The following is a 21,281-nucleotide window of genomic DNA, read 5'->3' on the forward strand; positions in this document are numbered from 1 at the left end:
TAGTAATGGTACATAGCCCCCCACGGCCCCTTTCTTTTGGTCAGAACTTTTTAATTTACGATCTGCCTCGTGAAGCAAGTCGGTGGCATTTGATTGAACCGGTGCCCTACCTGGTCTGTTATGCATTGCCAACAGTCATAAGTTATGAGATTGTGCATGTGAGTTCTCAACCATGGCAACTTAGGGTTTTCTTTTAACTTACGTCACTTACCTTACTGCTTGCAGTCACTTACTGTGTTGAGTGAATCTCCCAGTTTCTTGGCATGATGCAGTCGTCTCTGCTACTTGCCCATATTTCTGAGGATGATATTGAAAAGGAGTTCGTGCTCCTCCGGAAGTAATGTATCCCATCGAGTGCTGCAAGGCGACAATACATTGAGATGCGGGGGAGCAGCCAATCGGGCCACTTCGGGCCCCTTTTTCCAACCAACCAACGTAATTGATAATAGATACTTCCAATTATTAGAGATTCTGCGTATGAAATCGGTACCAGCAATCTTCTGAGTTACAGAGAGCTACATCGCACTCGAGGCAGTTTGGTGGATGTACCGTAGTAGAAATCATAGGGGCAACTCAAGCAGTGGATGTACCAGATGCGGTGCGGGGTAAAAGAGGGCCCCTTATGTGGAGCCAATGTACTGTCGCCTTGCAGCACTCGATGGGATAGCTACCGAGTTTGACATTCCCCGATCATAGATCATATATAAGAAGATACACCAGTGGTTTGAAGCTTGATCGAAGACATACCCATTCTTCGGAGCCAAGTTTACAAAAGGAAGTTTCCACCCGACATAGCCAGTTCATATTTGTAGTCCGGCTGGAACTTTAACCACATAGCCTCCGGCGTAGTCAATCGGTATGTATCCCATCGGGTGCTGATGGACAGCACTTTCGCCAAGGGCGGGGTAGAGCCAATAAGGGCTTGCAAATCTATTAAGTTAACCAATAGGGCTGCAGTACCTCTATTTCCTATAAATTTTGGGTGTGCCAGAGGTACCAGCAATCTTTGCTAATACATAACGGTACATTACAATCTAAGCAGCCCTTTCGAGTTGTCTGCCGTCGTTGCCGAGCGATGGCATTCCCAGATATCTCCTTTAAAGCCTTCCTATTACCACAATAGGTACAAGGTTAAGATACCTTTCTTGATCCCTTCCTATGCTGTTCCCATGGAATAGAGGTATTCCTTTTGTCTGTAGCCCGTCTAGCCCTAGGGCCCTCCCTAGACAACGGTGCTGTATTCGTCCACTGGGCCCACTGCTCTACGAGGCTCTGCGGAACGTATTGGAGGAACAGTTCAAGCGGGCTTGCCGGCAGCCCCCGTATCTCTTGGGCCCGGGCCGGCACGTTGAAGGGTCGGAAGGAGCCCGGAGGACCATGCTGAGTTGCCGGAGGTTCGTGGGGCCGGACTGTAGCTGCGTCACAGCGCTCGGGCGTACAGTCTGTATTACAGGCAGCAGTAAGGTCTTCTGGGTGGACCTCAACTACTATACAGCTGCGTATAGAGGTAATAGAAGCATTAGATGCAATAGAGGTATCAGAATCACCAGAAGACATCACAGTATCAATCAAAATGGTAAGTTAATAATAACGTGAATGATAAGCGAGTGAGACAGACAAGCGAGTGAGACACAAAACTGCGCCGATGATGCTTCAACACAAATGGAGACGTTTCTTCCACAACACATCATGGCATCCAGAAGTAATGAGTCAGGCATACAGCTGGCCCTTCAAGCTATCAGAATCAATCCAGAGCTTAGTGCACGGGCTGCAGCTACGATCTACTCGGTCAGCCATGCAACATTGAGTCGACGATTGAAGGGCTCTACATCTCGAAGCGACAGGATACCGAACTCGAGGAATCTTACTTTGCTAGAAGAGCAGACGTTAGTTGATCACATTCTCGATCTAGATGCCCGATCATTCCCTCCCCGGATCCGTGGTGTGCAAGAAATGGCTGATCGACTGCTTGCTGATCGCGACGCGCCTCCGGTTGGGAAGCGCTGGGCCTTAAACTTCGTCAAACGACAACCACAATTGCGGACGCGGTTTTTTCGGAGGTACGACTACAAGAGGGCCCAATGCGAGGATGCAGAGGCTATTCGCGGCTGGTTCGCTCTTGTGAAGAACACAATCGCGAAGTATGGTATCGATGAGTTTGATATCTACAACTTTGATGAGACTGGCTTTATGATGGGCCAGATTGCATCTGGCATGGTTGTCACAAGTACTGAAAGGCGTTCAAACACAAAAATGGCGCAGCCTGGTAATCGAGAATGGGTTACAGTGATTCAAGCCATCAACTCGCAAGGCTATAACGTCCCGCCGTACATCATCGTTGCAGGCCAATATCACCTCTCAACCTGGTATACAGAGTCAGGTTTCCCGGACGACTGGGTCATTGCGACGTCAGAAAACGGATGGACAATAAATGAAAGAGGCCTAGATTGGATCCAGCACTATGATCGTCATACGAAACCACGTTTGAGAGGCCAATATCGCCTCCTTGTCGTCGACGGGCACGAAAGTCACCACTCAACAGACTTTGAGCTATATTGCAAGGCAAACAAGATCGTTACACTTTGTATGCCGCCTCATTCGTCTCATCTACTCCAGCCCCTTGACGTTGGGTGCTTTGGTCCGCTAAAGACGGCGTATGGGCAACAAATTGAGGATAAGATGCGGCGGGGCGTAACCCACATCTCAAAGGAGGACTTCTTTCCTGCATATCGCAGCGCATTTAGTCAAGCGATGACTGAAAAAAACATCCAAGGGGGTTTTAGAGGAGCTGGGCTTGTTCCTCTGAGTGCAGAAAGCGTCCTATCAAAGCTGGATATCCGGCTACACACTCCAACGCCTCCAGCATCACTACCACAGACACCTCCGCCTTGGGTTTCAAGGACACCAAACAACCCAGTAGAGGCAAGCTCTCAATCCAACTTTATTAAGAGTCGGATCACTCGTCACCAAAGCAGCTCCCCAACCTCTATTTGCGAGGCTGTTGAACGACTTTCTAAAGGTACAAGAGGCATCATGCACCAAGTAGCCTTACTTAGATCTGAGGTACAGATTCTTAGAGACGAGAATAACCAACTCAGTCGACGACGGAGAACTAAGAAAACACGCCTACAACATGGAGGAAGTCTTACTGTAGCTGACGCAGCAGATATACAGTCACAGAAAGATGTGACTGCGCAGGTTCAGGAGGAAATGCGTCGTACTAGTGGTCGCAAACTGAGGGCCGAGACAGGTCAGCGACGGTGTGGCGTTTGTGGTCACCCGGGACACAATTCACGAACGTGCCAGTTTATTGAAGAGATGTCTGAAGATGAGGATTATGAGTAGTTTGAATTGAATTGATGCTGTTGATGTTGATATGGAAGCCAGTTTATCTCATCGGCGCAGTTTTGTGTCTCACTCACTTGTCTGTCTCACTCGCTTATCATTCACGTTAGTGATAATAATAGGCAAAAGAGCATAGGGATGAGTGACGTATCGTCAAGTACCCCTTTAAATGCGGGGTAATGGTGGATACATAGTGGGTATTTCATGGTCTTGGCGAAAGTGCTGTCCATCAGCACCTGATGGGATACTCAGCTTCAACATCAGAACAGATCTGCTTCTCAATCCCCGACGCTACAGCAGCCTCTGCAAGAAGCTGGATGAGACAGGAGTTCTCCATCAGGGTATACAGAAACGCCGCCTCATCAACCGTCTTCCCCGTCGTCAGTAGACCTGTTGTTGCCTAGAGCCTCAGCAATTCTCTCCCCTTCAGAGGCTTCGAAAGCTATGCCGCCAAACATGTCGTGGACGGCATGATCCTTGTAGAAGGTACAAGCGTCTTGGTTGAGCATCTCCAGTGGTCTTCCGAAGGTCGACCACGCCTTGCCGTGGATACTGTGGAAGTGACACGCCGCATTGACGTCGGGTCGGGCTTCGTGAAGGGCAGAGTGGATGTTGAAACCTGCGTTGTTGATACAAGCCTACAAGAAGCGATGTTAGTTGGTTGACCCGCACATTCTGGTTTCGACGGAGGCACGATAATCTGGACTCACGTAATTTCCACCAATGATTTCTCCTTCCATGTTGACATGGACCATGTCGCTGACTTTCATCAGACCGAAGTGACGAGCAAGGCTAGGAACATCAAGACATGGCGAGACAGCTGTACTCCAGGTCGCTAAGGATCGTGCAACTTACGGGTTGATCCAAAAGGTGTCAGGGTCAACCGGGTCACGAATCGAGATGTGACCAGCCGTGCCTTCGAGATATCCTTTGCGAGCAATGACTCGGAAGGCGCCGGCCATACGCTCCAGCATCCATTTGCGTATTGGATACACCTAAGAATATCTCTCTATACATCTCTACATCCTCTCATTAATCTACATCATGTCTACGACTTCCATCAGGGCAACAGTTGCTCCAACTCAAGACAACTGGGGCCGTGGTCTTGGCCTGTGCTCCGGTCAGCGGGAGCCCGAGTACAATCTCTTGCAGCCATTCGATGCTATGCCGCAAGAGGTATTTGGTCCGACCGTCTGGACGAAGGAAGATCTGGATCGAGACACAGGGCGCTGGCTCTATCATTTCACCGAAGAGCAGATCAGGCACATCGTTGCTGCCGTCCACGAGATCGAAGCAGGAAGCCTTCAACTCTCTGAAGTCAATAAGTCGACTTTCAAGCTCCCTAGCCCTTTTGTGGACTTTTTAGATCGGATTCGAGACCATCTGATCAACGGGATTGGCTTCTCTGTGCTTCGCGGCCTTCCCGTCGACTCTTGGTCCACTCGACAAGCCTCAATCGCATACCTCGGCATCGGTTCCTACATCGGCCGCCGCTTGAGCCAAAACCGGCAGGGACACATGCTGGGTCACATCAAAGACCTTGCAGAGGGCAAAGAAGTCAACGGCGAAGGCAGGATTTATCGCACGCAGAAAGCTCAGACGTACCATACGGACGAAAGCGACATCGTGGGCCTACTTTGCCTCCACCAAGCGATGGAAGGCGGGGAGTCACAGGTGGTCTCCAGTCACAACATCTGCAACACCCTGAGACGAGAAAGACCGGACATACTACGCCAGCTATGCCTACCACAATGGTTTTACGATCGAAAGGGGGAAACAAGCGAGGGAGAGAAGGAGTGGATGCGCACGCCGGGCTATTATTCCTACAAGGGAAAGCTCAGCATGAAGTGGGACTCTTACTATGTCGGAGCCCTGCAACGGTTCTGGGACGCTGGGCTTCTTCCGCAGTACACGGATTCCCAGCGTGAGGCGATCCAGGTGATGGAGGAGATGTGCCGCCGATTATCTCTAGAGATGACGTTGCAGCAAGGTGATATTCAGTTTGTCGCCAACACTCATAATCTCCATGCGCGATCTGCGTACAAGGATGATAACGATGTTACGAAGAAACGCTGGTTACAGAGACTTTGGCTTGCTACCTCGGAAGAGGAGGGTGGATGGCCGTTACCGTTTGCTGATTCTCAGTATGCCAAAAGAGGAGGCGTCCAAGTTAATGAGACTCCTGAGTCGTATCCTACTGAGGCTGAGTAGGCGGTTGCTCTGCTGTTCTGCGAGTTCTACTCTCAAAAGAGTGAAGTACTAACTCGTGACGTCGAATTTTGATGTTATCCCGAAGTCGAGATCTTGAAAGTTGGGCACCAGTAGATGTAATTGTGTAAAGAAAGAACAGGTGAATCACAGAGTTATTATCCTTCTACTCGTCTCTGCGTGATATCCTCTTATCAATATTAGACGAAACCTTGCCTTTTAGTCTAATCCGGATGAGGTGATCGCGATCATTAGTCACGGCACTTTCAACAAGGTTTGACGACCGCACTGTGTTCGGAACACAAATTCGCGCAAGCCTTGGCCTTGATCACGTCTATAGACAGTGCATAGTGGGGTAAGCTTTCCGTGATAACACTGTCTTCACCAATAGTCCCTGCTTATCTCGACGCGGTCTGAGAGAGGTGTGGTGTTTTGCCGCAAACTCCCGGTATTATGCCATCTGCACCATGTCCAACTTCTCCTCACATCAATCAAAGTCTCCGAGTGCTGACCTTGCATTCACGGGTGGGTATTACCCCGGAATATTCACCGCAAGCGCCTTGATGAGGAGCCCGTCCGAGCCAGCCACCGGCGATCCGCTTCCGAGCATGACCCCACGATGCCGCCGCCTAAACCGGGACAGCGGTCGATGACCTTTACTGGGTACGTACGGTTTCTGCTCTGTTCTCCGAGTGTGGGAGAATGTCTCGGACCACTTTGACAAGGGGGGGCTGGGCTGACTTGTGCGCGATTCATTGGGCGACAACAGGTGCTGGACCTGCAAGAGGCGTAAGGTTAAGTGCGATGAGAGGGCCTCTGGCTGTGGGAATTGTGAAAAGATGAAGATTCCTTGTGAAGGTTATGGTATCAAGCTTCAGTGGATCAACGTTTCGAATCCGTTTCTCGAGCAGGAGAAGCCTGGTAGTAGCAGTAATGGCAGAGGGAGAATACGGATTGGTAAGATCATCATCCCATCACATACCCTTTCTGCCCACACGTCTTGTTATTAGTGGCTGACACACGTTGGGTGCCCTGTGTAGGCCGTAATACAGGGCCAGTATATCAGATGAAAGACATCGATTCCTTCTTGGCATCCCTCGAAGAAGCACCAACCTCAAAGGGTATCATACAAGAAGGCCCTTTTGGTCTCTTTCAGGCCCACGACAGCAGTCATGAACCTGGCCAAGTTTATGACTTGGAAAGTCCGGATATTGCAGTCTCTGACTGCTCATTGGCCAACAGTGCTCACCACAACTCAGAATCGACCGGGTCCCAGAAGGCTCCAACAGCCTCTCCAATTTACACTGACTGCGCAAGCTCAAGTCCTTCTTTCTCCACGGCACGAGAGGACGGATCTCCAAATCAGGTTTGCTTCGATGTGGAGCTCGCCAGAACCTCGGAGGATGATCAAGCCACGCCAGAGTTCCAACTCCAAGAAGAGTTCAGCTCTTCGCTGGGTGACATTGCGGGGCTATTGGAGGACTCAATCGAGCTATTGCCAATACATCCGCAAACTGATATTTCATATACGAGACTGCCCCGACGGATGTCTACAAGCATATCAGGCGACGCAGTCATCGATAGACTTATGCACCACTACGTGGAAAACATCGCGAGTCTACTTCAACCGATTCCACACCCCCAGAATCCTTATCGAAAGCTTTACGTCCCGGCAGCTCTTCAGGCAATATCAGAATGGCTACCGAAAGCCAAGATGGCCACACCCACCGTCTCTTCGGTAATTTTCCACTCCCTAATAGCATCATCTGCTCTCCATCTCGGGAATTGTGGCCCCGAGCAGACGAAATATCTCACCCTCGGGTCGCAGCATCGCCAAGTCGCGCTGCATTGTTTACAGTCAGCCATCAACCCCGCCATGGCAACATCGGAGTACAAACTCCTCATGGTGGCCATGTTATCAATGGTGACCATTAGCAACGTAGGTTCTCTTGTCAGCCCCCTCCTTGACGTGAAATGGATGCTAAGCCTCGCCACATAGTTCACGACAGGCAGTGATGCCGACTTCGTGGTCCACCTGCAAGGCACAAAACAGCTGCGGAAAACACGGCGCCGATGGAAAGTTATCAGCAGAGCAACTCGGCAACTGAATGAGATTAGCGACTTCCTGTACCTCCTCACTCGCACAGTCTCATTCTCCTTCACACCAGGACCATGGCCGTCGGAGGGCGCAGAGGATGTAGACGAACCAATCGCGTCGCAGGCGGAACCCGACAGCTGCTTTGGATACATGTACGGCATCACACCCGCCATCACTGTGAATATTGAGGAGACGTGCCGACTGGCGGAGTATCTTCTCTGGTACGAAGGCACTGAAGAGCCCATTCCAGAGGGACTACTCGAAGCCTGCGAGATCCTTGGCGACCGACTATGCAACTGGTCTCTAGACCTCGAAGACGTCCGCCAAGCGATGAACCAGGATGCCGAAACCCTAGAAATCTTCCAACATCACGCGAATGCTTGGCATCTAGCTGCGGTGATCTACTACCACCGACGCATCCAAAAATGCCACAGCGAGAACCATCATCAGCTCCTAGCCGAAATCGCCGAACACATGCACGCCGTCGAGGACATTAAGACACGGTCGACATCCACAAAGACCAATTTTATGGCCCCCATAACGTGGCCTGCCTTTGTAGCCTCGTGCGACGCCCGCGACCGCGAACCTTGGGAGCACTGGTGGGAGAGGATCAAGTGCTACCGGGTTGCCAACAGCCGGACGCAGTGGAAGGTGGTTCAACGTTTGTGGGAAAGACGGGATGAACTAGAGCAAGCGGGCATTGGGACATTTGATTGGATCCAGGCGTTTAAAGACTTTGGGATTGCATTGTTTCCAATCTGATCATTAGATTATGCTGGCGCAAGGTATGGGATAGAGGTTATTAGCGCTTTGATGATACTCCTTCAGACCTTTGAATTTCGTACGTCAAATTCAGTCTGTATCACCTCGGCAACTCGTTGGATCAAAAGGCCGACTTCGCCAGAACTATCGACTGTCCCCTTCTCTCATCTTCCTCGGAGCCTAGATCTTGAGCCCGTTGAGCTATCCCAATGCAATGCAAGTCAACGGAATGCGGTGCCGCACGCAGCGTGGCAGCTAAGAGCTCACAGTTCCAGGCCGCGGGCCGAGCATCGTCCTCTCTCCCCGCATTCTCCAAGTGACATCACGATCACGACCAAGACAAACCAAGAAACAACCCAACTTTCTCCGCTCCGCCGATCCCTCAACACATTGATCCATTGATCTAGCAAATGCTACCCAATCCCAAAACTTCCCTCCCACCACCACGTGGGTCCGTTGTCAGTGCGGCCAACATTCCGCTCACCTTAGTCGAATTAAGCAACGCGGGGTAAACTCCCGCCCTCGTGCGTGGATATCTGACCTTTTTGGTGGTTTTCCGGAACACAGAGTAGCCGTCCCCTATCGTTTCCATTGGACGTTTCAATCTGCCGAGCTTCTCCGATGGGGCTCACACTCACACACACCCCCAGCCGCTGACGCTGGGAACCTTTGGCAACCTGTTTGGGTCGTGTGGGTTGGGTCCGAACCACGGACAGATACCCGAAGGTTTATATTCAGGCCGTAGGGCGCGAGAATGGAGGTTAATCGCAGACATTCCATGTGACTGCGCTCGAGTAACAGTCAACCTACATCTGCTCGACCACACCTGAAGCTTCAGTGAATGTTGGCCCCAGACGATAGTTGCGTTCGAAGGTCTACTTTGCGACTGTGGAGACCATCAAGGAATCTGATTTGGCATCGCCACGATGGACTCGTCGTACGCCTCGCGCCACGAGAAGCTCGAGATTTCAGAGCTCGAAAATGGCGAGCATGAGCCTGTCACAAAGAAGGGGGAGATTGAGCGAATCGATGCGATAGCCACGGCGCAAGGCACAACACTGGCTTCCTTTGCCCATCTGGACGAGAAGAAGATTCTGAGAAAGGTGGGGATTTCCTCTCATCTCATTGTCAATGAATGAAGAGGCTGACCTTTGGACTCTTAGATGGACGTTCGACTCATTCCGATGCTAGCTTTGCTCTATCTACTCTCATTCCTGGACCGCAAGTTCATACCCTGTCCTTCATTCCAAGAGTCCTGACTGACATAAATAGGTGGAAACATCGGGAACGCCAAGATTGAAGGCCTCCAGGAAGATCTGGGAATGAGTGCTGACCAATACAACTGGTGCCTCACCGTCTTCTTCTTCACCTACGCCGCGTTCGAGGTCCCGAGCAACCTGCTACTGAAGAAGCTCCGTCCGAGCGTGTGGCTGCCGACCATCATGGTTGCGTGGGGCGTCGTCATGACCTTGATGGGGATCGTGAAGAACTATCACGGCCTGTTGATCGCCCGGATATTCCTTGGAGTAACCGAAGCCGGATTGTTCCCCGGTGTCGCGGTAAGTCACCCTTGTTGCGTTATGTTTATCTTCTCGGTCGGTGCGAGCGACAGTATGGCTGATGTGCAGACTAGTACTACTTGACAATGTGGTACTGTCGCCACGAGATCCAGCTCCGCCAAGCCATGTTCTTTTCGGCGGCTTCCATCGCCGGCGCTTTCAGCGGTCTCCTCGCGTTTGCAATCTCCAAGATGGACGGCATCGGCGGGCTAGAGGGGTGGCGCTGGATTTTCATCCTCGAGGGCATCGTGACCGTGCTCGTAGCGACCATGGCGTTCTTCGCCCTGCACGACTTTCCCGAGACGGCCAAGTTCTTGACTGAAGAAGAGCGAGCCTTCATTGTCTTCCGACTAAAATATCAGGGTCAGGTTCAGGGAAAGCAGGAGAATCGCGTGCAGGTTGCCGAAGCGGAGGAGTTTAAGTGGAAATACGTCGTGGACGCATTTACCGATTGGCAAATTTGGGTCAATATCTTTGTATACTGGGGTGTAAGACTCTTTCTTCCTCTGACCACTGTTACTCATGGACGGATACTGACACCGACTTTCAGATCGTTTGCCCGCTCTATGGAATTAGCTTGTTCCTTCCGACCATCATCCGAAACCTGAACTATACGTCCAGCACAGCGCAGCTGATGACTGTCCCGATCTACATCACGGCCGCGATCCTCGCCGTCATCGTGGCATATCTATCAGATAGAGTGGGAAAGAGAAGCCCGTTCATCATTGGGTTCTTGTGCATGATGATTGTCGGATTCTCAATGTGAGTTGCTTACCACACCTGGGTCAAAAAAACCCTATAGCTGACCAACTCACTACGCAGGTGCATATCCAGCTCGAACCCCAAGGTCGTCTATGGAGGCGTCTTCATAGCCGCTTGCGCCATCTATCCGGCCTTTCCAGGAGTCATCAGCTGGCTCTCCAACAACCTCTCCGGAAGCTATAAACGCAGCGCGGGAATGGCACTCCAAATTGGTGTGGGAAATCTCGGTGGTGTAAGACATTCCGGTCCCTAGCGACCACGTAAGGATTGATAAAGCAGATCGTGCTGACCTTGATTAGGCCATGGCATCCAACTTTTATCGACAAAAGGATGGCCCGCGGTACATCCTGGGCCACGCCCTCGAGCTCGGATTCATATCGGTCGGTATCATCGCGGCGTTGATACTCATCTTCAGCTACACCGGCATTAACAAGAAGCGCGACCGGAAGATGGCTGCTGGAGAAGACAGTAAGTTTACCGCGGAGGAGCTGTCAGGGCAGGGTGATCGAGCGGTCACTTTCCGGTACATGTGGTAGAATTTGTGTGGCAGAATCCTCAGGAACATAGTCGCCAACGCCATGGCAGTTAGAGACATGAAATATGAGAAATCCCAATTGAATATGGAATGAAAGTCTCCGAAATGCTGTCGATCACATAGCAACGGGTGACCGCATCATGCAGGCTCTATGAGGCGGCTCAGCACATATCCCACCCGGCGTTATGTCCTTACCGGCTGCTCATACCACATCTACATATCAGTCACAGAAGATACCTACAGATGCAGAAATGTTCGTTACAACGCTGCAGGATTGACTCGCGACATGACTGATTCGGGAGGGGTATTCGGCAGGGCCTGAGTGGGGCCGAAACGAGGGCCGGAGCCGGGCAGTACCGTATTTAGCCCCGGCGGATGGTACGGCAAGGTTTCTGCAGATGGACGTCGTACATAACGCGGCAGACACAATCTTGGAACGGCGGCTATTTGTGGCGGAGCATCTCTGAGAACGGCAAATTTTCCAAGGCTTTGTTCATCCCAACTTACAGGCTGTGCTTATTCCCAGGCACCCTCACATCTTCCAATGTAAGTCTGCAACAGCGCCCTCATTACGCGTTTTCTCATCTCATCGGCTTCTCACTCAATTCAATCCTTTTTGTTGTGTTTCAATTGAATTGACAATGGAAATACTGTCCGAACGCCGCAAGTGTGAATTGACTTATATACCCTGGCAGGAAAATCATGAATCCATTGAGATGTTCTTCAGACGTCTTAAGCGGATCATCTGGAGATGAGTGACCCAAGCAGTTGATCCATCGTAAACGACGAAATATGTTAATTATGCGCATGCAAGGCGATCCTGCCGATATCATAATGCGTAATCTGCACGTCACATGGAACGTTGATCTTACCGCTTACTTGCTCTCCGGTAATTGCTCACGCAAACTGTCCCTCTAAGCGCACTAAGGTGTGGTGGGCGGAACGCCGGGGTTCAGAGGTGCGGGGCAACCGAATCCGTCCGTGTCACTTGCCCCCCGGACACGGCAGCCCGCAGCCCCGCGCCAACGCAACTTCCCCCGGTCAACACTCAGCTTTCCGAACAACGTGGCCTGCTACCGTGTCCTCCGGGCGCCGTTTCCTTGACTTCTCCAGATAGATCTCACACCAGGCGTCGTGGTCTTTTGTCTCTGTCACTACGACAAATACCAGCTCGGTCCGTCATTGTAGACGTCTGGCTCGAATCTCCCAAGAGCACATCTACTCCTTTCTCCTGAACCCGTTGCTACAGACACCATGGCCGCTACTCTGGATGCCGTCCTCGCCAAGTATACCGCCTCCAGCGACGACACAAACGACAAACTGCTAGGCGCCTCATTCATCATCATCAACAAAGATGGTCAGACTTCTCCCAATCCTCACAACTCCCAATCTAACCACAACTACAGAGACCCTATACAGCAACGCGGCAGGCCGCATTGACTTTCCCAACGAGGCCCGCCCCTGGGACCTCGAAACGTTCACCTATGTCGCATCACTCACCAAGGCCATCACCTCCACCGCCGTCATGCAGCTCGTCGAGCAAAGCCGCCTACGTCTCGACGACGACATGCGCAAGATCGTGCCCGAGCTAGGAGACATGCAGATCCTCCGCGGCTTCGACGGAAACGAGAAGCCTATTCTGGAGGACAACACCGCGCCCATCACACTCAGGTACTAGAACGGTCAAAGTATCCTGAATATTCAAATCGCATCGTGTACTAACGTAAACCAACCCAGGATGCTTCTAACCCACACCGTCGGCCTGGGCTACGACTTGATGCCAGACCTCCTAAAATGGTCCAAATCCATCGGCCGCACCGTGACAAACCTCTCTGGCACACTCGAAGGCTTCAAAACGCCCCTGTTCTTCGTCCCGGGGGAAGGGTGGTACTACGGTACGGCCATCGACTGGGCAGGCCAAGCCCTGGAGCGCGTCACGGGCACCACCCTAGGCACCTACCTCGCCGAGCACGTCTTTGATCCGCTCGGCATGAAGGACACGGGCTTCTGGCCGGAAAAGATGCCCCACGTCGCCGAGCGTACCGCCGCGTTCCAAATCCGTGGCAGCGACGGATCGTCGCTCGTTCCGGGGTCTAGTCCGCGCAACGTGAGTCCCAACGCCGTTGACAGCGGCGGCGCGGGGCTTTGGACTACGGCAAAAGACTACAGCATCTTCCTCTCCGCAATGCTGAATAACACACTTGTGAAGAAGGAGACGGCAGACGAGATGTTCCGGCCGCAGCTTGACGAGCGACAGGCGAGACAATTCGAGAAGCTCACGGCTGAGTGGGGCGGTTCGTTGGCGGTGGAATTCGATCTGGATATGGAGCTTAATCACGGGCTGGTTGGGTGTATCAACATGCGTGACGTGCCGGGGAAGCGCAAGAAGGGGAGCTTGCAGTGGAGTGGCATGTGTAACAGTCATTGGTGGTTGGATCGTGAGACGGGTGTTGCTGGAGTTCTTCTTGTCCAGTCGCAGCCTCATGCTGATCCGGTGGTGACGAGGTTGTATAATGATCTGGAGAGGGCTGTTTATGGAGAGCTTCTCAAGACTGCGTAGGCTTGTATTGCCATGTGGACAACCAGGGTTGTGTGCGCGCGCGCGAGGACACAATGCCAACGGTACCTCTGATTCATGTTATGAGGCAGCCTCGTCAGGCATCTCCATAGACTCGAGTACATTCTCCAAAACCTTCCTGCACTGCCTCCTATAGCGATACGCCATGATCTGGTTCCTCGTCGCCTCCGCCTCCTCCATCTCAAACTCGGACTGATCAAGCCGTTCAAGCTCCTGCAGCACCTTGTGCTGGATAATACCGATGGTCTGGAACAGCAAAGGCTGCGTGGCCGCAGGAACCCGCCCAGTCAATATCATCCTCAGCCTCTCCAGGTCTGCTTTGCTTCCATCATCGTCACCACCACCACCACCACCACCACCCTCCTCCGGCACCGGAATCATCTCGCTCCGCTGCTCAGGCGTCGTCTGCGCGAGAACGAGCTCCCACACCATGACATCCTGCACATGCCGAAACGGAGGCAAGATGATGTTCGCGTCGACATCGTCCAGCAGCTGTCCAGATCGAGCGGCCACTGAGCTCGGGTCAGACACGGGCCTCAGGGAAATGAGGTAATCCTTGGGCTTGTGTTTCTCGGATGCTGCCCCGGCGCCGCCGTCGCCGCCCTTCTCCGCCGCAGCCTTGGCGCCACCACCACGCTTCTGGACGTGGACGTAGTCGTTGTGCAAGACCTCCGATTCGGGGATGGTGAAGCCATACGCCAGCATGAGTTCGGCGTTCGTCTTGGTGGTGCCGTAGTTGTTGAAGACTTGTGCGCCTGGGGCGTACGGATCCAGCGTGCGCAGGCCGACTGTAGCCTCGTCGCCCGCAAGAGCATCGTCAGACGTCTCCCACGCGATCCGGGCTGTCGGGCTATGGTTCCCCACGTCGAAAAGGGGCATCAGCAGGGAAAAATCATCAATGGCGCAACCGTCCGGCAGCGAGAGGGTGTGCTGCCTGTGGGCGGGGATAACGAGGGACGGGCGGAAGCTCCGACTGGTGAAGATGCAGTAGGCCCAGTTGTAGAGGAGGCGTGTGTAGTCGTGCCGGGCGGGCCAGTCGCCAAAGGCGGCGAGGGCGTGCTTGTGTTCGGCCTTGAGGCGGGTTTTGATCTCGGCGATGGCGACGTGGGCGTTTGTGTCCTCGAGGAGCTCGACGTCGTCTGTGGGCCAGAGGGGCGGGAGGGCCCAGGCGGCGAGGTTTGTCGGCTGGGGGAGGGTTCTGATGTAGGGGTGCCAGAAGGAGGATGGACCGAGGAGGTATTGGTTGATGAGGTAGAAGCGGCTGATGACGTGGGGCGGGACGGATTCGAGGAACGAGGGAGGGAATGCTTGGGAAGAGGAGGAGGAGTCGTGATGGAAGCCTGGATTGGGTGTGGTGGTGGCGTTGAGGTAGGAGAGGGTCAGGGCCAGGGGACAGGTGACGACGGTGTCGCCCGGGTTGACGCCGGCGTTGTCGGGGGAGACGCGGAAGGAGTTTCCGGTGTTGGGGTCGTTGTAGACCTCGACCGACGGGTGGAGGGCGGCTCCCTGGGACTTTGCCCAGTCGACTAGCTCATCCATCGTAGCTGGCTGGGCTGGCTGTGTGCGCACGTGGAGGGGGTGGGTGAGTGGAGGTGTGAGTGAGTTAGGGAATAAGTGTGAGTGTGAATATGAGTGAGTGTGAGTATGTGGATGAGAGTGAGGATGTGAACGAATGAGTGAGTCTGTGAGACTGAAAGTGGCAGTGACAGGGTGTGAGCTAAAATAGTCTCTTCACTTTTTTTTTGGCGCCGGCAATGCGAGTAATTTGACGTCCGGGTCTAGACTCAAGGCACAGATCTTAGAATTGTGGACCCTTCTTGAATTAGCTCGTTCTTCAGCAGATTGGGTTGACTGGCTGTGAGTCGTTGAATCAATATGTGTAGTGTGTCAGTAAGTGTGATTGAGGTTCAGACTTTTTTGGGCGTTTTCTTCAGCTTCGGCGTCAGGGTCTCCCCGGTGTGTGCGGGGTCCAAAAATCCAAGCTCGGTGAAGGTGGGGGTGTGAGGTCAGGTAAAGTGCCTTCACCGAGAACTTGGAAACTAGTCACAGTGGTGTCAATAGAGTGGAAAATCAGTGGAGGACGATGATCGGACGTTTTCCATCGAATGAGGTGGCTTCTTTGACATGGGATTGGGCGATGAAGAGATGCAGGTCCGTCCGGCCATCCCTGCGCATCGTTCGTCTGACGCTGGCGCTGGAGAATTCTTGATGGACGACATCTTGGTGTTAGTGAGGCGACTCATGACAGTGACATCTCTACGTGGTTCGGCAGTGTGGTCGGCCGGGATAGCGGACGGAGCTTGGAGTGTTGCCTTTTCTCGTGATGGTCTCTTTCAGCTGCATACCTCATGAGGCTGCCGATAACGGAGCGAGCCAAGTTGGCGTCGTATTAGCATAGTAGGAAGAGCAGAGGCGTCGAATCATGTGGGCTGCTCCCGAAGCCGTGTGGCGGTGGTGTAAGGTGACGTGAGCCTCGCGGCACTCATACGCAAGTTGCAAAGGCCCTCGGATGATACTCTTGAATCTTGCTGGAGTGAATTCGTAAAGACTTTACATCGTATCCTTAGGATGCCTCTCGCCTCAGCTATAGACAGTGCCATTGTTCCGCAGTCGCTCATTCGTGGCCTGCCCCTTTGCAATTGATATATCCTGCGTCCACCTGAACAGGAAGAGTCAGGTTTCCTGATACAGCTCTCATCGACAAACAGCTGAAACCTCACTTAGTACGAAATGACCGGTCGTAATCTGGCAACTGGGTACTGCCATATCCAATAAAAATTACCATATATGAATTACCTTAGAATGAGATAAGTTCACATGAGATTCATTGAACCAAAGTGCCCATGATCAAGACAGCCATCTCATTCATTTCGTACGAAGGTGCAATGTATGTAACACTCTAGACAGATTCTAGAATTCCAGGCTCACATCTTTCAAAGCAGTCTTTCTAGCAAACAAGCCTCAATGCCCCCCAGCCTCAACACCCTCCCCATCACCATTCCCAATCGCCAAAGACGCCGCCCCCTCCATAGCAAAACCAAACACACGCGCATACCACCCCTGAGACCAATAACTCATCTCAATATTATGCGGCGCCCCAGGAATCACGCTCCCCTCCACCCTCCGACTCCCCCTAAACGCCGCAATATACTCCCTCACATCCTCCTCCTTCGACAACCACAGCCCGTCCCTCCCCGCAAGCCCAATCAATACTGGCGCCGTGATCCGCCCCGCAAACTTCTCTTCCCAGTAAACAAGCCACTTCCCGCGCAGGTCCGCCATCTCGCGGTACGGCATCGGGCGGTCCAGGCGCGCCGTGTGCGTCAGCATCGCAGTGTCCACCGTGCCGGGCGGGAACATGAGCGCCTCCTTTGCTTCGTGAGGGAAGTACACGTGTGACGGCGGGGGGTCATCTGCCGGCGTGAAGTCTCCCGTGCGCCAGTTTTTGACTGCGTTGCCGAAGCCTGAGATGGTGACGGCGGCGAGCGGGTAGACGGGGGACGTTTCTTCTGACCATAGCGCCGCTGCGACGCACGCTCCTGGTGCGCCGAGAGAGTGACAGTGGAGCGCGATGGCGGTGCATCCGTTCGGCACGGCGAATTTATCCCAGAGCGCCGGGAGGATGTCCCGATGGAGGGTGGTGCCCCATTCTTCGTAGAACGAAGAGGATGCGGGGATGTCGTCGCCAACGGGAGTGGTGTCGTTGTACCCCGGGCGGTCGAGGGCGATGAAGGGCACGCCAAGGGCGAAGCTGGTGTGGCGGGCGGTGTAGGTGTCGTCGACGTCCAAGTAGGCGCCGGAGTAACTGCCGCCGTGGAGGCCGACGATGAGGGGAGGGTATGCCGGGCGGAGCGGGTTGGATGCCGTGGATGGCGGGATGCTGTGGAGCCCGGAGACGGTCTTGCCGTTCGGGAGTGTGAGTTTGAAGGCTTCCATTGTGCTGCTGGACGCGTTACTCGGTAGGGATGCGACACGGAAGGAAACCTAAATGAATTGATGCAGGGAAACTTAGATTTATCTTATACCCTGCGCCCTACGACCCTACGTCGCATCACGTCTGTGTTAGCTTCATCATTCACGGTGAAAACTGGGGGGATTTAGTGCCCCTGGGCTTTCTCGACGGTTAATAGCGGCGGTTAATAGCGGCGGTTAATGGCGTCGGCATTTATGATTCGACTATAAAGAAAAAGTAGTGGGCGATCGATATATGATGGGTTGCATGCTATTACGATTGGGCCGTTTACGAGGGGTTTGGGGTGGACGGCGGAGGTGGTGGAGGTTTTTTTTTTTTGATACAGGTAAGGAAGGATTTGTTGGATCGGAGTGTGCATTCGTATGTGCATTTTCATTCTCTCGCTGCGCAGAAGCCGCTTGATGGGTGAGCATGTTACAGGTTATGGAGAGAGAGAGAGTGTGTGTGTGTGTGTATTTGATGAGCATGTTTGGCGGAGACTCTGAATGATATCCCCAAGTCGAGGAGGGAATGAAGCTGGACCGATGCTAAGGTATGTGTGTGTGTGTGTTATCCCATCGAGTGCCAATTGGCAACAGGTACATGCCCTTGAGGGAAACTGACCATTCAGGAGACAGCCAAGACTTCTTCTAGCCAACCAAAAAGCCTAGATTATGGATACTTCTGTTGTCTATATACTCTGACTATGAAAGAGGTACCAGCAATCATCCGAGTTACAAAGCGCTACTCCACACTGCAGGCACCCTGACCTCGTCTTTTTTCTGTGGGATCGTGAGTGTTGTTGAACAGGGCCTCGTACTGCGGCTTCATTGGTCCACTGTACCCACGATTCAACCAGCCTCAAAGGCACATACTGCTGAAAAAGCTCTAAAGGGGTAGTAGATAGACCCCGTACTGTTGCGGCGCGGTAGGGCACGTCGAGGGGGTTGAATTGGCCCGGTGTGCCCCTTTCTAGCGGAGGCGATTCGTGTGGGCGTACAGTTGCGTTATCACACCTCTCGGGCCTACATTGAGCTGTACAGGCGCTATCAAGGTCTTCGGGAAGTACTGCGACGGTGATATGTGAAAGCGCTGACGAATCAGACGCATCAGAGTCGCTTGAGGACATCGCGACAGTTGCCCATATGTAGAAATGTTAGTTGTGGTGGTGAACGCAGCTGGGAAAATATAGGGGTTGATGACGTACCGTCATGTATTCCCGCGGTGAGGGGGCAAAAATGGGTCAAAACTGGGCATAATGTACCTGTTGCCAATTGGCACTCGATGGGATACCCCTTAAACGTCGTCCCTCTTACTAGCGCAGCAGTGCCCGTCTAGGCTAGGTCGGCGAGTCAGGTCAAGCTGTGTGCGAGGTGGTCGAGTAGTTAAATAAACAAATGTTCCGATGAGCTCAAATTTCGGATTGACTGAGGAACGCACTGTTCGATTCTCCTTTCAGCCAGGGGCGTGAATTATAAAGTCAGCAAACCCCCTCATAATTCTTTCCATTTTCCCCCCAGCGGTTTGAAGTAATTTCGTGGATGTCCAGAGTGATCGCTCCCCCTCTCCCACCACATTCCCTCGGTACGAAGACTCGAGAGAAGTCCGGTCCTCCTGCAGGATTCCGACTCAGTTTTTCTTGACTTCAGACGAATTAAGCATGCCAGCGTATGCATGAGAAGATCCAAGATTCTCGAAACGAAACACCAAGTTTGATACCCGTTTCTCAATTGGTGAAGCTGGTGTCTGACTCGTGGCATCACAGTAGCATGGTCTTTTTCCCACTTGATTGATCAATTCTTGTGTACAGACTTTTCAACCCTTATCATCTGCATAGAATCAGGAAGACCATGGCAAAGATACAACAATCTCGTGTGCTCACTGAGTCCTGGATATCGCCCTACTTACAGATTAATACGGCTTCGCTTTGACATAGCGAGCTTGGAAAAGGCTGTTCGGAGCTGCCGGGATTAGCAAAGTCCGTTACCACAGCGGGCCCCACGGCTCCCACGGGGACTTAGGAGAGTGAGTGTGATGAACCCCTGGCCCTACCTTACTAGTAACTTACACGTAATCTGTGTGTGTGTGTGTGTTATATTTAACGCCGTGGCGGCAAGGGCGCAGCCGCCCTTGCGGCCGACCTCCCGAAGGGTATATGGCGTGGAGAGCCGTCGCCCTATAACTATTGCTAGATACAGTTCAAATCGTCCTCCAAATCGTGCCTTATGGCTACTATACGTTTTATCTGTCCCTGGTTCCCGCTGGTGCCCCAGTTCCATTCTTGAATTTTGCGGCTTAAGGCCGGATATGTCTGGAGAGGGCGGCCTGCCGAAACAGGCCCCTCGTACATGTTCTGATTTGTACAAGACCATTCCTGCCCCAGTACTTGGTTGACGACGTGTACTCGCCGCATATCCACTTTTTCTTGGTCGGAGGGTGTGGATATGAAAAAACCCTGGCGAGGGCCCGGAAAGGGTCCTAGGCCCCGCATTGGGCTCTGCCCTACCCTTCCCACAGGTAGTTAAAGCAGTTGCCGGCGGCTGGAATCGAACCAGCGACCTCTGGGCTCCAGAGGCCTTGCCAGGTGTATGCCATTACACCACGCCGGCCGATGCTAAGGTAGACACGAGGGACAAAGGCGGGAAGCATAAGCGCTATCTTAGTCGTCGTTGATGACCATCTAGCCATGTCAAACATAAGATGACATTCACGTCTCGCTGTTCTTGTAGACTCTATAGGCAAACTGGCAAACTTGGTTTGGCATGCTACTTCATTTGACATGGAGGGTTTTCTTATCACGACCTGACCAGAGTTCAAGTCCAGGACAGCCGTCTTAGAAGTTCGCGCGACTTTACGACTGCGGATCCGTGCCTTCGTTACCTAAATGCTTAGAGTTCGAATTGCAAATGACTATGGCCAGTCCAGGTTCGCCATCCGCGGACTATGGCCTCATAGGCAATCGGAATCGGCATTCAGAATCCACACTCCCTTGTGTTTGTCGGGATCGGTCTAGAAGACGCATGTGTTCTTCCACCTGACGTATGGAGACCTCGCTCGATCCATATATGCGACTGAGTAGTGCATCCTCAAGAGGTATTGCTGACAGGCATCTCGGCCAATTTCAATGGAAACGCAGACATATAGAGATTCCCATAGCAAGTAAGTGGTGGGTGTTCCTGCCGGCGTTGCGCATAGAAACACCTGCTCCCATCCGTACTAGCTTCCATTGCCTGGCGAAAGTGGAATCGAGCAGCTGCAACAACGAGAGGAGCGTCGCAGCTCAGTCGGGGCTGGCTCTGACGTATCTCGTCGCGAAGACCCAGCCAAAGCTCGTGATAAAGACGCCCGAATCCTGGCTTGTGATGTACAAATAAATGGTGGCCGAGCTGTCACGCTGACAACCCCACGCCAACGGAACGCCCCTGGCATAGACATTCTAGAATAACGGCACAAGAAACCGGGCCTGAAGCCAAGTTGATGGA

At 52.8% G+C, this 21,281-nt stretch overlaps 7 protein-coding genes and 1 non-coding gene across 8 annotated transcripts; 4 read left to right on the top strand and 4 right to left on the bottom strand.

Moving 5' to 3' along the window:
* Positions 1-3,574: 3,574 nt before the first annotated feature.
* BDP81DRAFT_466135 (class II aldolase/adducin N-terminal) lies at positions 3,575-4,307 on the bottom strand (the record flags this gene model as incomplete). The annotated part of the gene is made up of 4 exons (XM_060594360.1): positions 3,575-3,745; positions 3,813-3,983; positions 4,056-4,137; positions 4,201-4,307. 4 exons carry the CDS (start codon positions 4,305-4,307, stop codon positions 3,575-3,577), a joined length of 531 nt encoding a protein of 176 aa, XP_060438406.1.
* An 82-nt stretch (positions 4,308-4,389) lies between these two features.
* On the top strand, positions 4,390-5,556 carry BDP81DRAFT_400373 (taurine catabolism dioxygenase TauD, TfdA family protein; the record flags this gene model as incomplete). Its single annotated transcript, XM_060588683.1, has 1 exon — positions 4,390-5,556. One exon carries the CDS (start codon positions 4,390-4,392, stop codon positions 5,554-5,556), a length of 1,167 nt encoding a protein of 388 aa, XP_060438407.1.
* An 828-nt stretch (positions 5,557-6,384) lies between these two features.
* On the top strand, positions 6,385-8,680 carry BDP81DRAFT_361056 (fungal-specific transcription factor domain-containing protein). The gene is made up of 3 exons (XM_060586413.1): positions 6,385-6,510; positions 6,594-7,492; positions 7,553-8,680. Exons 1-3 carry the CDS (start codon positions 6,393-6,395, stop codon positions 8,411-8,413), a joined length of 1,878 nt encoding a protein of 625 aa, XP_060438408.1. The 5' UTR covers positions 6,385-6,392; the 3' UTR covers positions 8,414-8,680.
* Positions 8,681-8,842: 162 nt separating this feature from the next.
* On the top strand, positions 8,843-11,429 carry BDP81DRAFT_152986 (major facilitator superfamily domain-containing protein). Its single transcript, XM_060581924.1, has 7 exons — positions 8,843-9,516; positions 9,577-9,634; positions 9,686-9,972; positions 10,047-10,460; positions 10,523-10,734; positions 10,795-10,966; positions 11,034-11,429. The coding sequence occupies exons 1-7, from the start codon at positions 9,340-9,342 to the stop codon at positions 11,268-11,270; spliced, it is 1,557 nt and encodes a 518-aa protein (XP_060438409.1). The 5' UTR covers positions 8,843-9,339; the 3' UTR covers positions 11,271-11,429.
* A 641-nt stretch (positions 11,430-12,070) lies between these two features.
* BDP81DRAFT_361062 (beta-lactamase) lies at positions 12,071-14,225 on the top strand. The gene is made up of 3 exons (XM_060586414.1): positions 12,071-12,626; positions 12,676-12,940; positions 13,007-14,225. The coding sequence occupies exons 1-3, from the start codon at positions 12,524-12,526 to the stop codon at positions 13,827-13,829; spliced, it is 1,191 nt and encodes a 396-aa protein (XP_060438410.1). The 5' UTR covers positions 12,071-12,523; the 3' UTR covers positions 13,830-14,225.
* BDP81DRAFT_334434 (SET domain-containing protein) lies at positions 13,908-15,386 on the bottom strand (the record flags this gene model as incomplete). The annotated part of the gene is made up of 1 exon (XM_060585764.1): positions 13,908-15,386. The coding sequence occupies one exon, from the start codon at positions 15,384-15,386 to the stop codon at positions 13,908-13,910; it is 1,479 nt and encodes a 492-aa protein (XP_060438411.1).
* Positions 15,387-16,606: 1,220 nt separating this feature from the next.
* Positions 16,607-18,182, bottom strand: BDP81DRAFT_441652 (Alpha/Beta hydrolase protein). Its single transcript, XM_060591610.1, has one exon. It carries the CDS (start codon positions 17,781-17,783, stop codon positions 16,809-16,811), a length of 975 nt encoding a protein of 324 aa, XP_060438412.1. The 5' UTR covers positions 17,784-18,182; the 3' UTR covers positions 16,607-16,808.
* Positions 18,183-20,330: 2,148 nt separating this feature from the next.
* Positions 20,331-20,408, bottom strand: BDP81DRAFT_t362. The gene has a single exon. It is a non-coding gene; the product is annotated as a tRNA-Gln (tRNA).
* Positions 20,409-21,281: the final 873 nt, after the last annotated feature.

Source organism: Colletotrichum phormii, assembly GCF_030913505.1.
Source record: "Colletotrichum phormii strain CBS 102054 chromosome Unknown BDP81scaffold_36, whole genome shotgun sequence".
In the NCBI taxonomy this organism is placed as follows: Eukaryota; Fungi; Ascomycota; class Sordariomycetes; order Glomerellales; family Glomerellaceae; genus Colletotrichum; species Colletotrichum phormii.